Here is a 12,707-nt window from a genome sequence, read left to right on the forward strand (position 1 = left end):
TTAAAGGCTTGCGCCACCACTGCCCGGCAAAATGTATCTTCTTAAAACTGAAAACATGCTAAACAAAATACATTCTATTTGACACATAGTAAAATTAAATCCTAGCACCACAAAGGAAGGAAGCTAGGGAGGGAGGATTCTCTCTAATAAATTAATGTTCTATAAAATCAACTTTAATTATGAGCATGGTCTGGCTGGGTGGTGGTGCACGCCTTTAATCCCAGCACTTGGGAGGCAGAGGCAGGCAGATTTCTGAGTTATGAGTTCGAGGCCAGCCTGGTCTACAAAGTGAGTTCCAGGACAAGGCTACAGCTCTCCAGCTATTGAACGCTTTTTTTAGTTTGTTTGGTTTTTTTTGTTTGTTTCTTTTTTGTTTTGTTTTTTTTTTGAGACAGGGTTTCTCTGTGTAGCCCCGGCTGTCCTGGAACTCACTCTGTAGACCAGGCTGTCCTTGAACCAGGAAATCCACCTGCCCCTGTCTCCCCAGTGCTGGGATTAAAGGCGTGCACCACCACTGTCCAGCTTCTAAAAACTTTTATAGTCTCCCCCTCCCCCCTGTCTCGAAAAAACCAAAAAGGAAAAAAAAAATAATAATTATGAGCATGGTCATATAAACCTTTAGTCCCAGTATTTGGGAGACAGAGGCAAGCAGATCTGAGTTCAACGCCAGCCTGGTCTACAGAATTAGTTCCAGGATAGCAAGAAGACTGGCTACAGGGACAAACCTATCTGAAAATCAAGCCCCTTCCCTCAAAAAAGATAAACTTAAGGTATTTGAAAACTATAAGCTGGGTGTGGTGGCTCATGCCAAAGGACTGCTGCTAATGAAGACTGTATATCAAAGGCCAAGCAAAAATGATGAAGTGCAGTGTAAGACTTAAATGGCAAAACCCCTTAGTAAACTAAAAAAATTTAGACACAAAAGGGGGAGGGGGGAGACTATAAAAGTTTTCAGAAGCTGGGCAGTGGTGGCGCACGCCTTTAACCCCAGCCCTGGGGAGACAGGGGCAGGTGGATTTCCTGGTTCAAGGACAGCCTGGTCTACAGAGTGAGTTCCAGGACAGCCGGGGCTACACAGAGAAACCCTGTCTCAAAAAAAAAAACAAAACAAAAAAGAAACAAACAAAAAAAACCAAACAAACTAAAAAAAGCGTTCAACAGCTGGAGAGATTGCTCAGTGGTTAAAAGCACTGACTACTCTTCTAAAGGTCCTGAGTTCAAATCCCAGCAACCACATGGTGGCTTACAACCATCTGTAATGAGATCTGATGCATTGTTCTGGTGTGTCTGAAGACAGCTCCAATGTACTTACATATAATAAATAAATAAATCTTAAAAAAAAAAAGTGTTCAAACTGCTTATAAACAGGGGTTTTTGTTTTTGTTACTGTGTTAATTTTCAAAAGTATCTTAAAAAATAAAGGATATATCATTTCCAATCTTTTCCTATGCTGTGCATTAGGTGAAATCACAACTGAGACATGCCCCACAGACACATTTCCAGTCCGAGGGTTCAGTTGCCTGACCTGGTTGTGAGACCGCAGTGGCTGTAAACTGAGTAGCCCAAGGTGGATTCTTCTGTCCTCCAAACTGAGCCATGATGCAAAGGGGGAGGGGGGGACCTTCGCTTGTTTTTCTTCTACAGCAGATATCTACAAAGGAAAGGACACAACAAAAGGCTTGTTTAGAGAAATTATCAATATATTAAAGACAGGTTCCAAAAGAGAACCCGGAAGCCGAATGTGGGCCAATGGAACTTTGGAAATAAAGCGCACAATCGACCCATCAACAGATCATTGTGCATATTCTATTGAAAGGAGATCCCTAGGGGTGGACTTCAGCGACTACCCTGACAATACCTAAAAAAGGTCTGGCCGGCCATAGTGGCACAGCCTTTCATCCCAGTACTCCGGAGGCAGTGTCAGGCGGATCTCTAATATTAAACTCCAGGCCAGCATGGTTTATCTGACGTTATAGACCAGCTAGGGCTATACACCGGGCCTATATAAAGGAATAAACGAAATCGACAACTTTATAGACGCACAAAGTATAGCCTGCGTGTTTGTTTGGGCGACGGACTGAGGTCCTACAGTGGGGGGGTTAAATCAATAACGGAAACTGCGTCGAGACCTCCCCCCTCCGCCATGAGGGCAAAGGCATGGCCGAATACCATCTTAATAACGAACATTACTTTAAGGGCTAGGAAGTCACTATGGCTTTTGCCACCCTAGTCTGCACTCCGGGGGTGGGGAGGCGGTTGGGAGAACGCGCTGCTCAAGGAAAAAAAAAAAAAAAAAGCGAGGACCCTTCCCCTCCCCGAAAATCAAAAAGTAAAAAACGATGGGCCTGGCATCCCGGGCTGGGGACGCTCATCTTCCTCCCGACCCAGCCTCTGTAACGAGCGGGCCGAGGAAGATGGAGCCCTGCGCCCCAGGCTACGGCCACAGTTCCCGCAGGGGCCCGCGGGGTCGTCGCAGTCCCCGAGGCTCTCAGGCGGTCGGAGAGAACCTCCAAGCCCTGAAGACACTCCCCGCCGCCCCGGGGCCTGGAGCCACCGCAGCCCCTGCCGGCGCCGCGCTGGGGGAAGGGCGCGGCGCGTGGGGCCTGCTCCGACCCGCACAAAAGCCACCGCGTCCCTCGCTCGCCGGCCCCTGCGCGGCCGCCATCTCCCACCCACCCGCCCGCTCGCCCAGCCGCCACAGCCACATCACCAGCTCCCTACCCCTCCGCCGACCCGCCGGGAACGGACGGAAGCAGCCGGCCTCGGCCTCGCGCCGTCGCTCGGGAGCAAAACACTGACCAGCCCTTCACCGGAGGCCGGCCCGGGTTAGCCCAGAAGCCATTTCAAAACCCGTCAGGCCCAGGCGCATGGGCAAACGGCTCGCCCCGCCTACCGTCTCCGAGAGGCCCGGGAGCGTGCCGGGAGGGGCGGGGGAAGAAACGTTCGGCGTGCACGCTCCCGGCGTGCGCGTTCACTAGGCTGCCACCGCGGGAGCGCGCTCCCGACAGGTTCCCTTGGCTTCCCTTCACAATGAGCCGGCTGTCCTTGCGCCCGCTCTCAGCCCAACCCGGTCCCTCCCTGGAAGCCACTGAAAGAGCGGCAGTCACGTGGTCCAGACGGCGCCGCCGCCATCTTGTGGTTGTCCTTATTCTCATCTTGGGCTGTTTGCCTGGAGGGGTGAGATTAATTGTTGTTCGAGGCCAGCCTGGTCTACAGGGTGAGATCCAGGACAGCCAGGGCTACACGGAAAAACCCTGTCTCGAAAAACAAACAAAAACAAACAAACAAAAAAGACCTTAATTGTTTTTGAAAGGGAGATATTCCTAATATAAAGATCGATACTTAAAATATATATTCACATACCTCCATATTGTGTGCCTGTGTTTAACATAGGCGGCCCTGACAGGATTCGAACTTCTGAGCTCCAAGGAACCCTCCTGCCTCAGCCTTCATGCAGCCCGAGACTTTATAGGCACAAACTACAAAGCCAGTCAGGACTTTTTAATTTTTTTAATTTTTTATTTTATTTTATTTTATTTATTTATTTTTGGTTTTTCAAGACAGGGTTGCTCTGTGTAGCCCTGGCTGTCCTAGAACTCACTCTGTAGATCAGTCTGGCCAGAAATCCACCTGCCTCTGCCTCCCAAGTGCTGGGATTAAAGGCGAGTGCCACCACTGCCTGGCTCTAGGCAGGGTTCTTAAAAAATGGTTTTTTTACATTCATTTTTAGAGGGTTCTGCCTGCATGTATTTATGCGCACAGGCTTGGGCTTGGTGCCCCTGGAGATCAGAAGATGACATATGCCCTGAAACTAGAGTTACTAGGAGTTGGTGGTGAACCAACTCCTGGGTGCTGATAGTCAATCCCAGGTCCTGACAACAGAGATTAGTGCTTTTAACCACACTGCCATCAACTGCAAGACATCGGAGTTTACCACTGCAGACTCAACTCATGCCTGCTGTGCACCTGCTGGCTGGCATGTATACAGCCTGAAGACATCTGCTGTTGACCTCCTCCCCCACTGTGGACTGCGCCTCCAGCCATTCCCCGGAGCTGAGACCTGCTAGACGTCCTGAGTTTACACCTTTAGCCCCGCAGCCCGTTTCCCTTTGACATCCTCCTAGACTTTGCTGGACTCTTCCTGACTTCTTCCTAATTCCTTATGTTATTCAAATGTCGTTGTAACCAGAGATTCAGTATGTTCTCTTGTATATAATTGCTGAACCCCGCCAAGTAAAAGAGAGCCTTGATTGGAAACCCTCAACTTGACTCCGGTGTCCTTTTGTTCTCAAACATTGTGTTTCAGGTCTCTTTTCTCCCTTCGGTCAAGGCAGAACCCAGTTCCTGAAACTGCTGGTCAGTTTCAAATTCACACTTTTCTTTGAACTGTTTTTGAGCCCTTTGGGGATACAGTGTAACACAGGGTGCAATTCTGGGTCATATGATAATTCCATATTTATCTTTTTGACAAAATGTTCAGCTATTTTTACCATGACTGTACTATTTTATATTCCCACAAGGAAAGTGCTGCGTCCTGGTCAACCTCTCCTCCCCCCCCACCCCCCCACCCCGCCCTGCCACCACTGTTTTTAAAAAGTTTTATTTATTGGCTTGTTTATATCTTTGGGGATGTTTGCACATGTACTTACAAGGTCACAAGTGAGTGAAAATCAGAGGTCAGCAGTGAGTATCTCTTCTAGGGCAGTTTTTTTTTTTGTTCATTATCTGTGTAGCCCTGGCTGTCCTGGGACTGGCTATGTAGATCAGGTTGACCTTGAGATGCACCTGCCTCTGCATCCCGAGTGCTGGGATTAAAAGTGTGTCACCACCCTGAGGAAACAAACAAACAAAATGTGTCTGGAAGTTTTTGTTGACTTTTTATTTGTACCTCATGTGTGCCTGGTGGCCATGGAGACCAGAAGAGGGGGCTAGATCCCCTGAAATTGTATTGATAAGACTATTGTAAGTTGCCACATTGGTGTTGTAATAAAACCCAGGTTCTCTGGAAGAACAGAGTTCTTAACCTCTGAGCCATTTTTCTAGTCTCTACTTACTTGTCTTTCTTATACCTGTTTGTGTTTATGGCCATGTCATGTGTCTGTATGAGCATAAATCATGAGTGTAGGATTTCTTTGGTGCCCAGTAGAGACTGCCAGATCCCCTGGAGCTGGAGTTATCAGGCGGTTGTGAACGTGCTCTATGTAGCTGCTGGGAACTGAATTCTTTGAAAGAGCAAGCATGTTCTGCTAAACAGAGAGCCATCCCCCCATGTGCTCTACTGAAGGCAGAGCTTGCAGTTTGAGCTAGCCTGTGCTGGTCCTAAAACCTTATGAGCCCTAGTGGTCTGGCTGTCCCCTACATCCCCAGTGCTAGTGTTAGGGCCACTCACGCTTGCAGCACTGGGGACACAAAAACTCATATATCCCCACAATTGCTGGAATCTGTACATGGGTCCTCATGTTTAACTCACTGAGCCGTGGCCTCCTCCTTCCCTCAGCTCTTATTTGTTTGTTTGTTTGCTTGCTTTCCTCTTTCTCCTTTCCTTCTGAGTCCTGGCTCACTTGGAAATCACTGTGCAGACTAGATTGCTTTGAACTCATGGATGCTTCTCGGGCCTCTGCCTCCTACGCGATGGCTGTATTATAGGCATGTGTCACCATACCTGGGTTTGCTTGCCCAGCTCAGTCTCTCTGTGTCTCTATGTGTGAGTGTGGGTGTCTGTCTCTGCCTGCCTGTCTCTGTCTCTCTCTCTAATGGGTATAAAGCAAAATATTACAGTGGTTTAGACTTCCATTTCCTTAATGTAATGACTGAAGATGCTAAGAAAGAAATAGGCATATTTGCAATTATTTCCTTGGAGGAATCCTTTTGAAAGACCCCCATAGGGAGCCCCCCACTCAGGTCTCGGGAGGACGCGCACCCAAGTAATCACGAGAGACCATCTTGATGTAAAAGACATGAGGCAGTTTAATTTCGGAGCTCAGGGCCAACTCATATCTCGTGCAGGAGGCAGAGGAGCCGACCCCGAGGCTCAGGGGTTAGGGGTTTATATAGGAAAAAGGTCTGGGGGAACAAAAGAATCAGTGTGGCTGTACATGATTGGCTAGTTCAAATATTAACTATATTACGTGTAGAACAGAGTGGAAAATTCCTAAGGTTGGTGTTAATCTGAGTCAACAGAGCATCTGACCTTAAACCATATCTAAGAGGACCAGATGTCCCACTACTCAGTGTCTGCCCAGACATGTCCTTGTATGCTTTTTCTTCTATATCTTCCCGGCCTGCTAGTTCCCAGAATGTCTTAACAGCTTGCTTTATTTTTGCCCAGGCTTATTTGAACATATTCAACCTTGGTCCACTGTATTTTTCTGTAATTTTCTCATTAGCTAGCACAAGTCTCAAATTTAACTCTTTCAATTTCAAGTCCCCACATCCAACATTTTAGCAATATTTGATGCTAATAAAAATATCAACTAATAGTACCAACTATCAAACCTATGTATTTATACATAGTTTTGGCATTTTTGTTTTGTTTTGTTTTGTTTTTCGAGACAGGATTTCTCTGTATAGCCCTTGGCTGTCCTGGAACTCACTTTGTAGACCAGGATGGCCTTGAACTCAGAAATCCGCCTGCCTCTGCCTCCCAAGTGCTGGGTATTAAAGGTGTGAGCCACCACCGCCTGGCAGATTTGGCATTTTATTTTATTATTTTGTATATAGTACATGGAATTGAGCCCAGGGACTCAAATATGCTAAGGAAGGACTCTGACACCAAACTAAAAACCACAGCATGAATTTTATTATTTTATTTATTTATTCATTTATTTTGCTTTTTCAAGACAGGGTTTTTCTGTGTAGCCCTGGCTGGCCTGGAACTCACTCTGTAGATCGGTCTGGCCAGAAATCCTCCTGCCTCTGCCTCCCAAGTGCTGGGATTAAAGGTGTGCACCACCACCGCCTGGCTTTGTGCAAACTCTTTATCTTCCTTGAGTTTAAATTAACAGATGCTTCTCCTCCTCAGCAGACTGAATACTCCACACATGGGCACGCACTGATGTGTAAGAATCTTGCCATTTTTCTTTGTTTGTGACAAGGTCTTACTTACTTGGCAGACTTGGGACTTATTATACAGACCAGGCTAGCCTTGAACTCCTAGAGATCTACTTGTCTGCCCCCCAGAGTGCTGGGATTGAAGCACAGACCACCATGATGACCCTTGGTGTTTTTTCCTTTTTGAAAATTACTTATCTTTATGTTATGTGCATTGGTGTTTGCTTGTGAAGTGTGTGTGTGTGTGTGAGGCCTTCAGATTCCCTGGAACTGGAGTTACGGACAGATATGAGCTGTCACGTGGATGTGAGGAATTGAACCCTGATCCTCTGGAAGAGCAGCTAGTACTCTTAAACATTGAGACATCTCTCTATGCCCTCTTGGTATTTGGTTTTTTTTCCTGCACTCGTGTGTTGAAAGACCCCTGGGGGAGACCTCCACAAAAATCTCGGGAGAATATGCACCCAAGAAATCATGAGAGACCGTCTTGATGTAATTACAAGAGGTATTTTTAATTTCAGGGTGCTCTGGTTCGGCACCACACCTATCTCACGCAGGAGATAGTGGAGCCGACCACGAGGCTTGAAAGTTAGGGGTTTATGTAGGGAAAAGGTCTGGGGGAACAAACGGATCAGTTTGGCCGTACATGATTGGCTAGTTCAAATACTAAATATTACGTGCAGAACAGAGTGGAAAATTCCTAAGGTTGGTGTTAATCTGAGTCAACAAAGCATCTGACCTTAAACCATATCTGAGAGGACCAGATGGTCCATTACTTAGTGTCTGCCAGGCACGTCTTTGCAGGCCTGGGCCTTGGACATGTCCTCGTTTGCCTAGACATGTTTTCCTCTATGTTTATAGTTTTATGTCTTCTTGACCTGCCAGCTCTTATGATATCTAACAACTTGCTTGCTCTTTCCCAGGCCTATGTGGGCCAGTTTGTGATGGGTTCTTAGGCTCATAACTTTTCTTTCTAGTCAACACAGGTCTAAAGCCTTAATTTTTCTTTTCAGTGTGTGTGTGTGTGTGTGTGTGTGTGTGTGTGTGTGTGTGTGTTTCAGAAACAGCTCATAGCTCTAGCTGGCTTGGAATGTGATATGTTGACCAGCCTGGCCTCCAGGTTAGAGATCAGCCTGCCCCTGCTTCTCAACTGCATTGCATGCCATGTAACCATGGCATAGGTATGAATGGGGTGTATGTGTGTGACTGGCAGCCCTACAGAACTGTAAAGTACTTAAGCAGGTCAGAGATGGTTCTCTCCTTCCACTGTGGAGAATCCAGGGACTGAACTCAAGTCAATCAGTAGAACTGGGCCTCCTCGCTCATGTTAGGAATTGGTCTCTCATTGAGTAATAACCTAAACCAGAATGATCCATTTAAAATAGTTTTGAGCATGAGCTAAGAGTCCAGGGCAATTGTAATGTAATATAATCCAGTGCAAATGTGATATGTAAAAACCAAGTTTTCTTGGCACCAACCTTAAAAACGCTAGGATTTCATCTGTTAAGTACTTTCTACCGTTGTTAAAAGAGGGTTAGCTCTGTATATATGGGAGTAATTGTGGACTTTTAATTATTCAACTGGCCTGCTTGTATGCATTCACACCATCCCCAGACACCTTTAATTATGTTTTGCAAAATGTGGGTACATTTTTTTTTAAACAATTCACAATTTTTCAAAAAATTGTGAGATGTGTGTGTGTGTATGTGTTTGCCCGTGTGCGCGTGCTCCTGAGTGCATATGTGTGTTTGTATTCTTGACGTGTGGAGCTAAGAGGACAACGTGTGGGAGCTGGCTCTCTCCTAACACCTCGTGTGTTCTAGGGGTTGAATCTGAACCACGGTCAGGGTTGGGTACAAGCTTCTCTACCCACTCAAGCGTCTCAGTTCTTGTTTTGTAGACAGGCTCTGAGGAGCCGCAGCTAGCCTTCAAGTCTGTATAGCTGACTATGACCTTTAACCTTTGATCCCGCTGCCTCCATCTTTCAGCGACTAGGATTACAGGTGGGATGTCACCAAGCACCATTTACGTACTAATAAGGGTGGGATCCATATATATATATACTATATATGCAAGCACACTACCAACTGAACTTCATCCTTAGTTGGCCCTTCCCTCTTGATAAAATCTCATTTTAACACTGAAGATGGTAGTCAGGTCTTAGACCTCAGGATCTTCCTGCTCCAGCCTCTGGCAGGCTGATAATAATAGGTAAGTGGTTTCGTTCATAGCTTTTGGGGTTTGTTTTTCCCTCCAAGTTTTAATATTTACACAGGTTCTTTGCTTCTTTACCAGTTTAGGTCTTAACGAACTCAAAGTGATTGGTGCTGTTGAAAGAGTTAAATTTTGAGACTTGTGCTGGCTAATGAGAAAATTGCAAGTTTAAAGAAAAACACAGTGGACCAAGGCCGAATATGTCCAAATAAGCCTGGGCAAAAATAAGTAAGATGTTAAGACATTCTGGAAACTAACAGGCCAAAAAGATATAGAAGAGAAAACATGCAAGGACATGTCTGGGCAGACACTGAGTAGTGGGCCATCTGGTCCTCTTAGATGCGGTTTAAGGTCAGACGCTCTGTTGACTCAGATTAACACCAACCTTAGAAATTTTCCACTCTGTTCTGCATGTACTAATTGATATTTGAACTAGCCAATCATGTATAGCCACACTGATTCCTTTGTTCCCTCAGACCTTTTTCCTATATAAACCCCTAACCCCTGAGCCTCGAGGTCAATTCCTCATCTCCTGCGTGAGATTGGGGGTGTCGAACTGGAGCTCCAAAATAAAACTGCCTCTTGTGATTACAACAAGACGGTCTCTCGTGATTCCTTGGGTGCACGTCCTCCTGAGATTTGAGTGGGGTCTCCCCACAGGGGTCTTTCACCATTTCTCAAGTTCCTGGAGGTTGAAAGCCTAAGATCAGAGCTAAAGAGCTGGGTCAGTGGGTAAAAGCCCTCATCGCTCTCGGGTTCAAGTCCCAGTACCCATGTGGTACCTTACAACTCTTTCCAACCTCCAGTTGCACGGAATCTGACACCAGCTTCTGATTTCCTGCAAGCACCGGTCACACACATTGTACATAAACCTATGAAGGCAGAACCCTTTAAAAAGCATCAAATGTGTGAATGCCCTGCTGCATGTACATCTACATGCCAGAAGAAGACATGGCATCAGATACCCTGAGATTCATGAATGACCTTTAACAGGGGTAACCTAAGACAGTTGGACAACAGAGATTTATGTAATAATTTATACCAGTAGTAAGATTACAGTTGTGAAATAGCAGCTAAAATAATTTTAGGGTTGGGGGTCACCACAACATGGGTAACTGTGTTTAAGAGTCTCAGTGTTAGGAAGGTTAAGGACCACTGTTCTCGAGAGAACTCTTTGGAGCCTAGTTTGTGCAGTGTTAGACAGAAGTTTCCATGCTGCTGGACAAGCGCTGTAACCCTTGCAGCTTCAATGATTTTTAGTTTTTGAATTCTATTCCTTTGAAGGTTCAACGTTTAAAGATAATTAATTTAGTGCTTAGGATGTCAATATATGAATTTTGTGTTCAGGGGGCAGATATTCAGTCAATAATACTTAGAGATCTCATAAGCCCTAGATGTTTAATGTGGACCCAGACTAGTGTTTGTTTGTTTATTTATTTATTTTGGTTTTTTTTGAGAAAGGGTTTCTCTGTGTAGGTCTGGGTGTCCTGGAACTCACTCTGTAGACCAGGCTGTCCTCAAACTCAGAAATCCACCTGCCTCTGCCTCCCAAGCGCTGGGATTAAAGACGTGCGCCACCACTGCCCGGCGGTGTTTATGTTTATAAAGGAGTCCCAGAACAAGATACCTACAAAATAGCTGATGCTGGGAGCTGGTGGCGCACACCCTTAATCCCAGAGCTCTGAAGCCAGAGGCAGGCAGATCTCCGTGTGTTCGAGGCCAGCCTGGTCTACACATTGAGTTGCAGAACTGTCAGGGCTATGTAGAGAAACCCTGTCTTGAAAACCGAGAAGCAAAATAAAACAAGACAGCTGTGATAAGAAGAGAATTGGTCCTAGAATAGGATCCAGGGCTGAAGGACAGGCTTTGCTTGTTGTTATGTCAGAGACTGATATTGAGGATGAGGCTGAGCTTTCAGCACAGGGAGAAAAAGCCTTAGTCCTCCAGGAGGTCCCAGGGTACATAGCTACTGTGCACATGGAGGAAAACCTTTGGTAGTGAAAGACCCCTGGGGGAGACCCCCACTCAAATCTCGGGAGGACGTACACCCAAGGAATCACGAGAGACCACATCTTGATGTAATTACAAGAGGTATATTTTGATTTCAGGACGCCCTGGTTCGGCACCACACCTATCTCATGCAGGAGATAATGGAGCCGACCACGAGGCTTGAAAGTTAGAGGTTTTTATAGGAAAAAAGGGTCTGAGGGAACAACGGGATCAGTGTGGTCATCCATGATTGGCTAGTTCAAATATTAACTATTACGTGCAGAATAGAGTGGAAAATTCTAAGGTTGGTGTTAATCTGAGTCAACAGAGCATCTGACCTTAAACCGTATCTGAGAGGACCAGATGGTCCATTACTTAGTGTCTGCCAGGCACGTCTCTGCAGGCCTGGGCCTTGGACATGTCCTCGTTTGCCTAGACATGTTTTCCTCTATGTTTATAGTTTTATGTCTTCTTGACCTACCAGCTCTTATGATATCTAACAACTTGTTTGCTCTTTCCCAGGCCTATGTGGCCAGTTTGTGATGGATTCTTAGGCCCATAACTTTTCTTCCTAGTCAGCACATGTTTAAAGCTTTAATTTCTCCTTACAATAGAAAAGACACTTTCCGGGCTGGAGAGATGGCTCAGGGGTTAAGAACACTGACTGCTCTTCCAAAGGTCCTGAGTTCAAACCCCAGCAACCACATGGTGGCTCACAACCATCCATAATGAGATCTGATGCCTTCTTCTGGGGTGTCTGAAGACAGCCACAGTGCACTTATGTATAGTAACAAATAAATACTAAAAAAGAAAAGACACTTCCTTCACTATAATAGAAAGCAAGAAAAGACAGGGACAGGTGGGGGCAGCTCTACAAACCATGAAGGCAAAAGGCTTTTGCTCTCAAGATAAATCTCATCAACACTTGTGAAGAAAGGGTATTGGAAAGAAGACAACTACAAGGATCAGAGAGTGTTGGAGGTTAATATGAGAAAGGTAGTGGGGAGCCACAGCTGCCACCTTATATACATATATATTGAACACCTGGTCTCTGGCCAGAGTAGAGAGCATTGATAATCAAGCTCTTAGTTGGAAAAGCTGTGTGCCTCTAGTTTGTGATGCAAGCTGGTATGATTTTCCCGCAGCCTATTATGCTTTGCCATGTAGCTGATGCTGATTGGGACCAGGGAAAGTATTTAACCCACAAGGACTGGGGACTGGAGAGAGACTGAAGAGAGTAAGTATGTGGAGATAGGAGTAAGTATGTAGAATTAGGGCTGGTGATGGGTTAGAGGTAAGATGTAGATTTAGAAGAGTAAGTGTGTAGAGATAGTAAGTATGTAGAATTAGGGCTGGTGATGGGATAGAAGAGTAAATATGGGATATAGAAGAGTAAGTATGATAGATAGGAGTAAGTATGTAAAGATAGAAGTAAGAATAGGAATAGGAATAAG

General features: G+C 45.7%; 1 protein-coding gene across 6 annotated transcripts in view; it reads right to left on the minus strand.

Annotated features, from left to right (window-relative positions):
* The window catches only part of Ccar1 (cell division cycle and apoptosis regulator 1), a 41,517-nt gene extending 38,513 nt beyond the window's left edge, over positions 1–3,004 (minus strand). For 3 of the 6 annotated variants that reach the window (XM_031346756.1, XM_031346758.1, XM_031346752.1), the window contains exons 1-2: positions 2,722–2,857; positions 1,526–1,651 (exon numbers count right to left, since the gene is read on the minus strand). In XM_031346756.1, coding sequence (XP_031202616.1) covers positions 1,526–1,598 — 73 coding nt within the window. In that variant the 5' untranslated portion in view covers positions 1,599–1,651; positions 2,722–2,857. Of the gene's footprint in view, positions 1–1,525; positions 1,652–1,858; positions 2,128–2,190; positions 2,310–2,721; positions 2,858–2,893 lie in introns of those variants that run through there. The other 3 variants (XM_031346754.1, XM_031346755.1, XM_031346753.1) reach the window with 3 other exon arrangements.
* Between the last annotated feature and the right edge of the window lie 9,703 nt (positions 3,005–12,707).

This window comes from Mastomys coucha, unplaced genomic scaffold (assembly GCF_008632895.1).
Source record: "Mastomys coucha isolate ucsf_1 unplaced genomic scaffold, UCSF_Mcou_1 pScaffold3, whole genome shotgun sequence".
In the NCBI taxonomy this organism is placed as follows: Eukaryota; Metazoa; Chordata; class Mammalia; order Rodentia; family Muridae; genus Mastomys; species Mastomys coucha.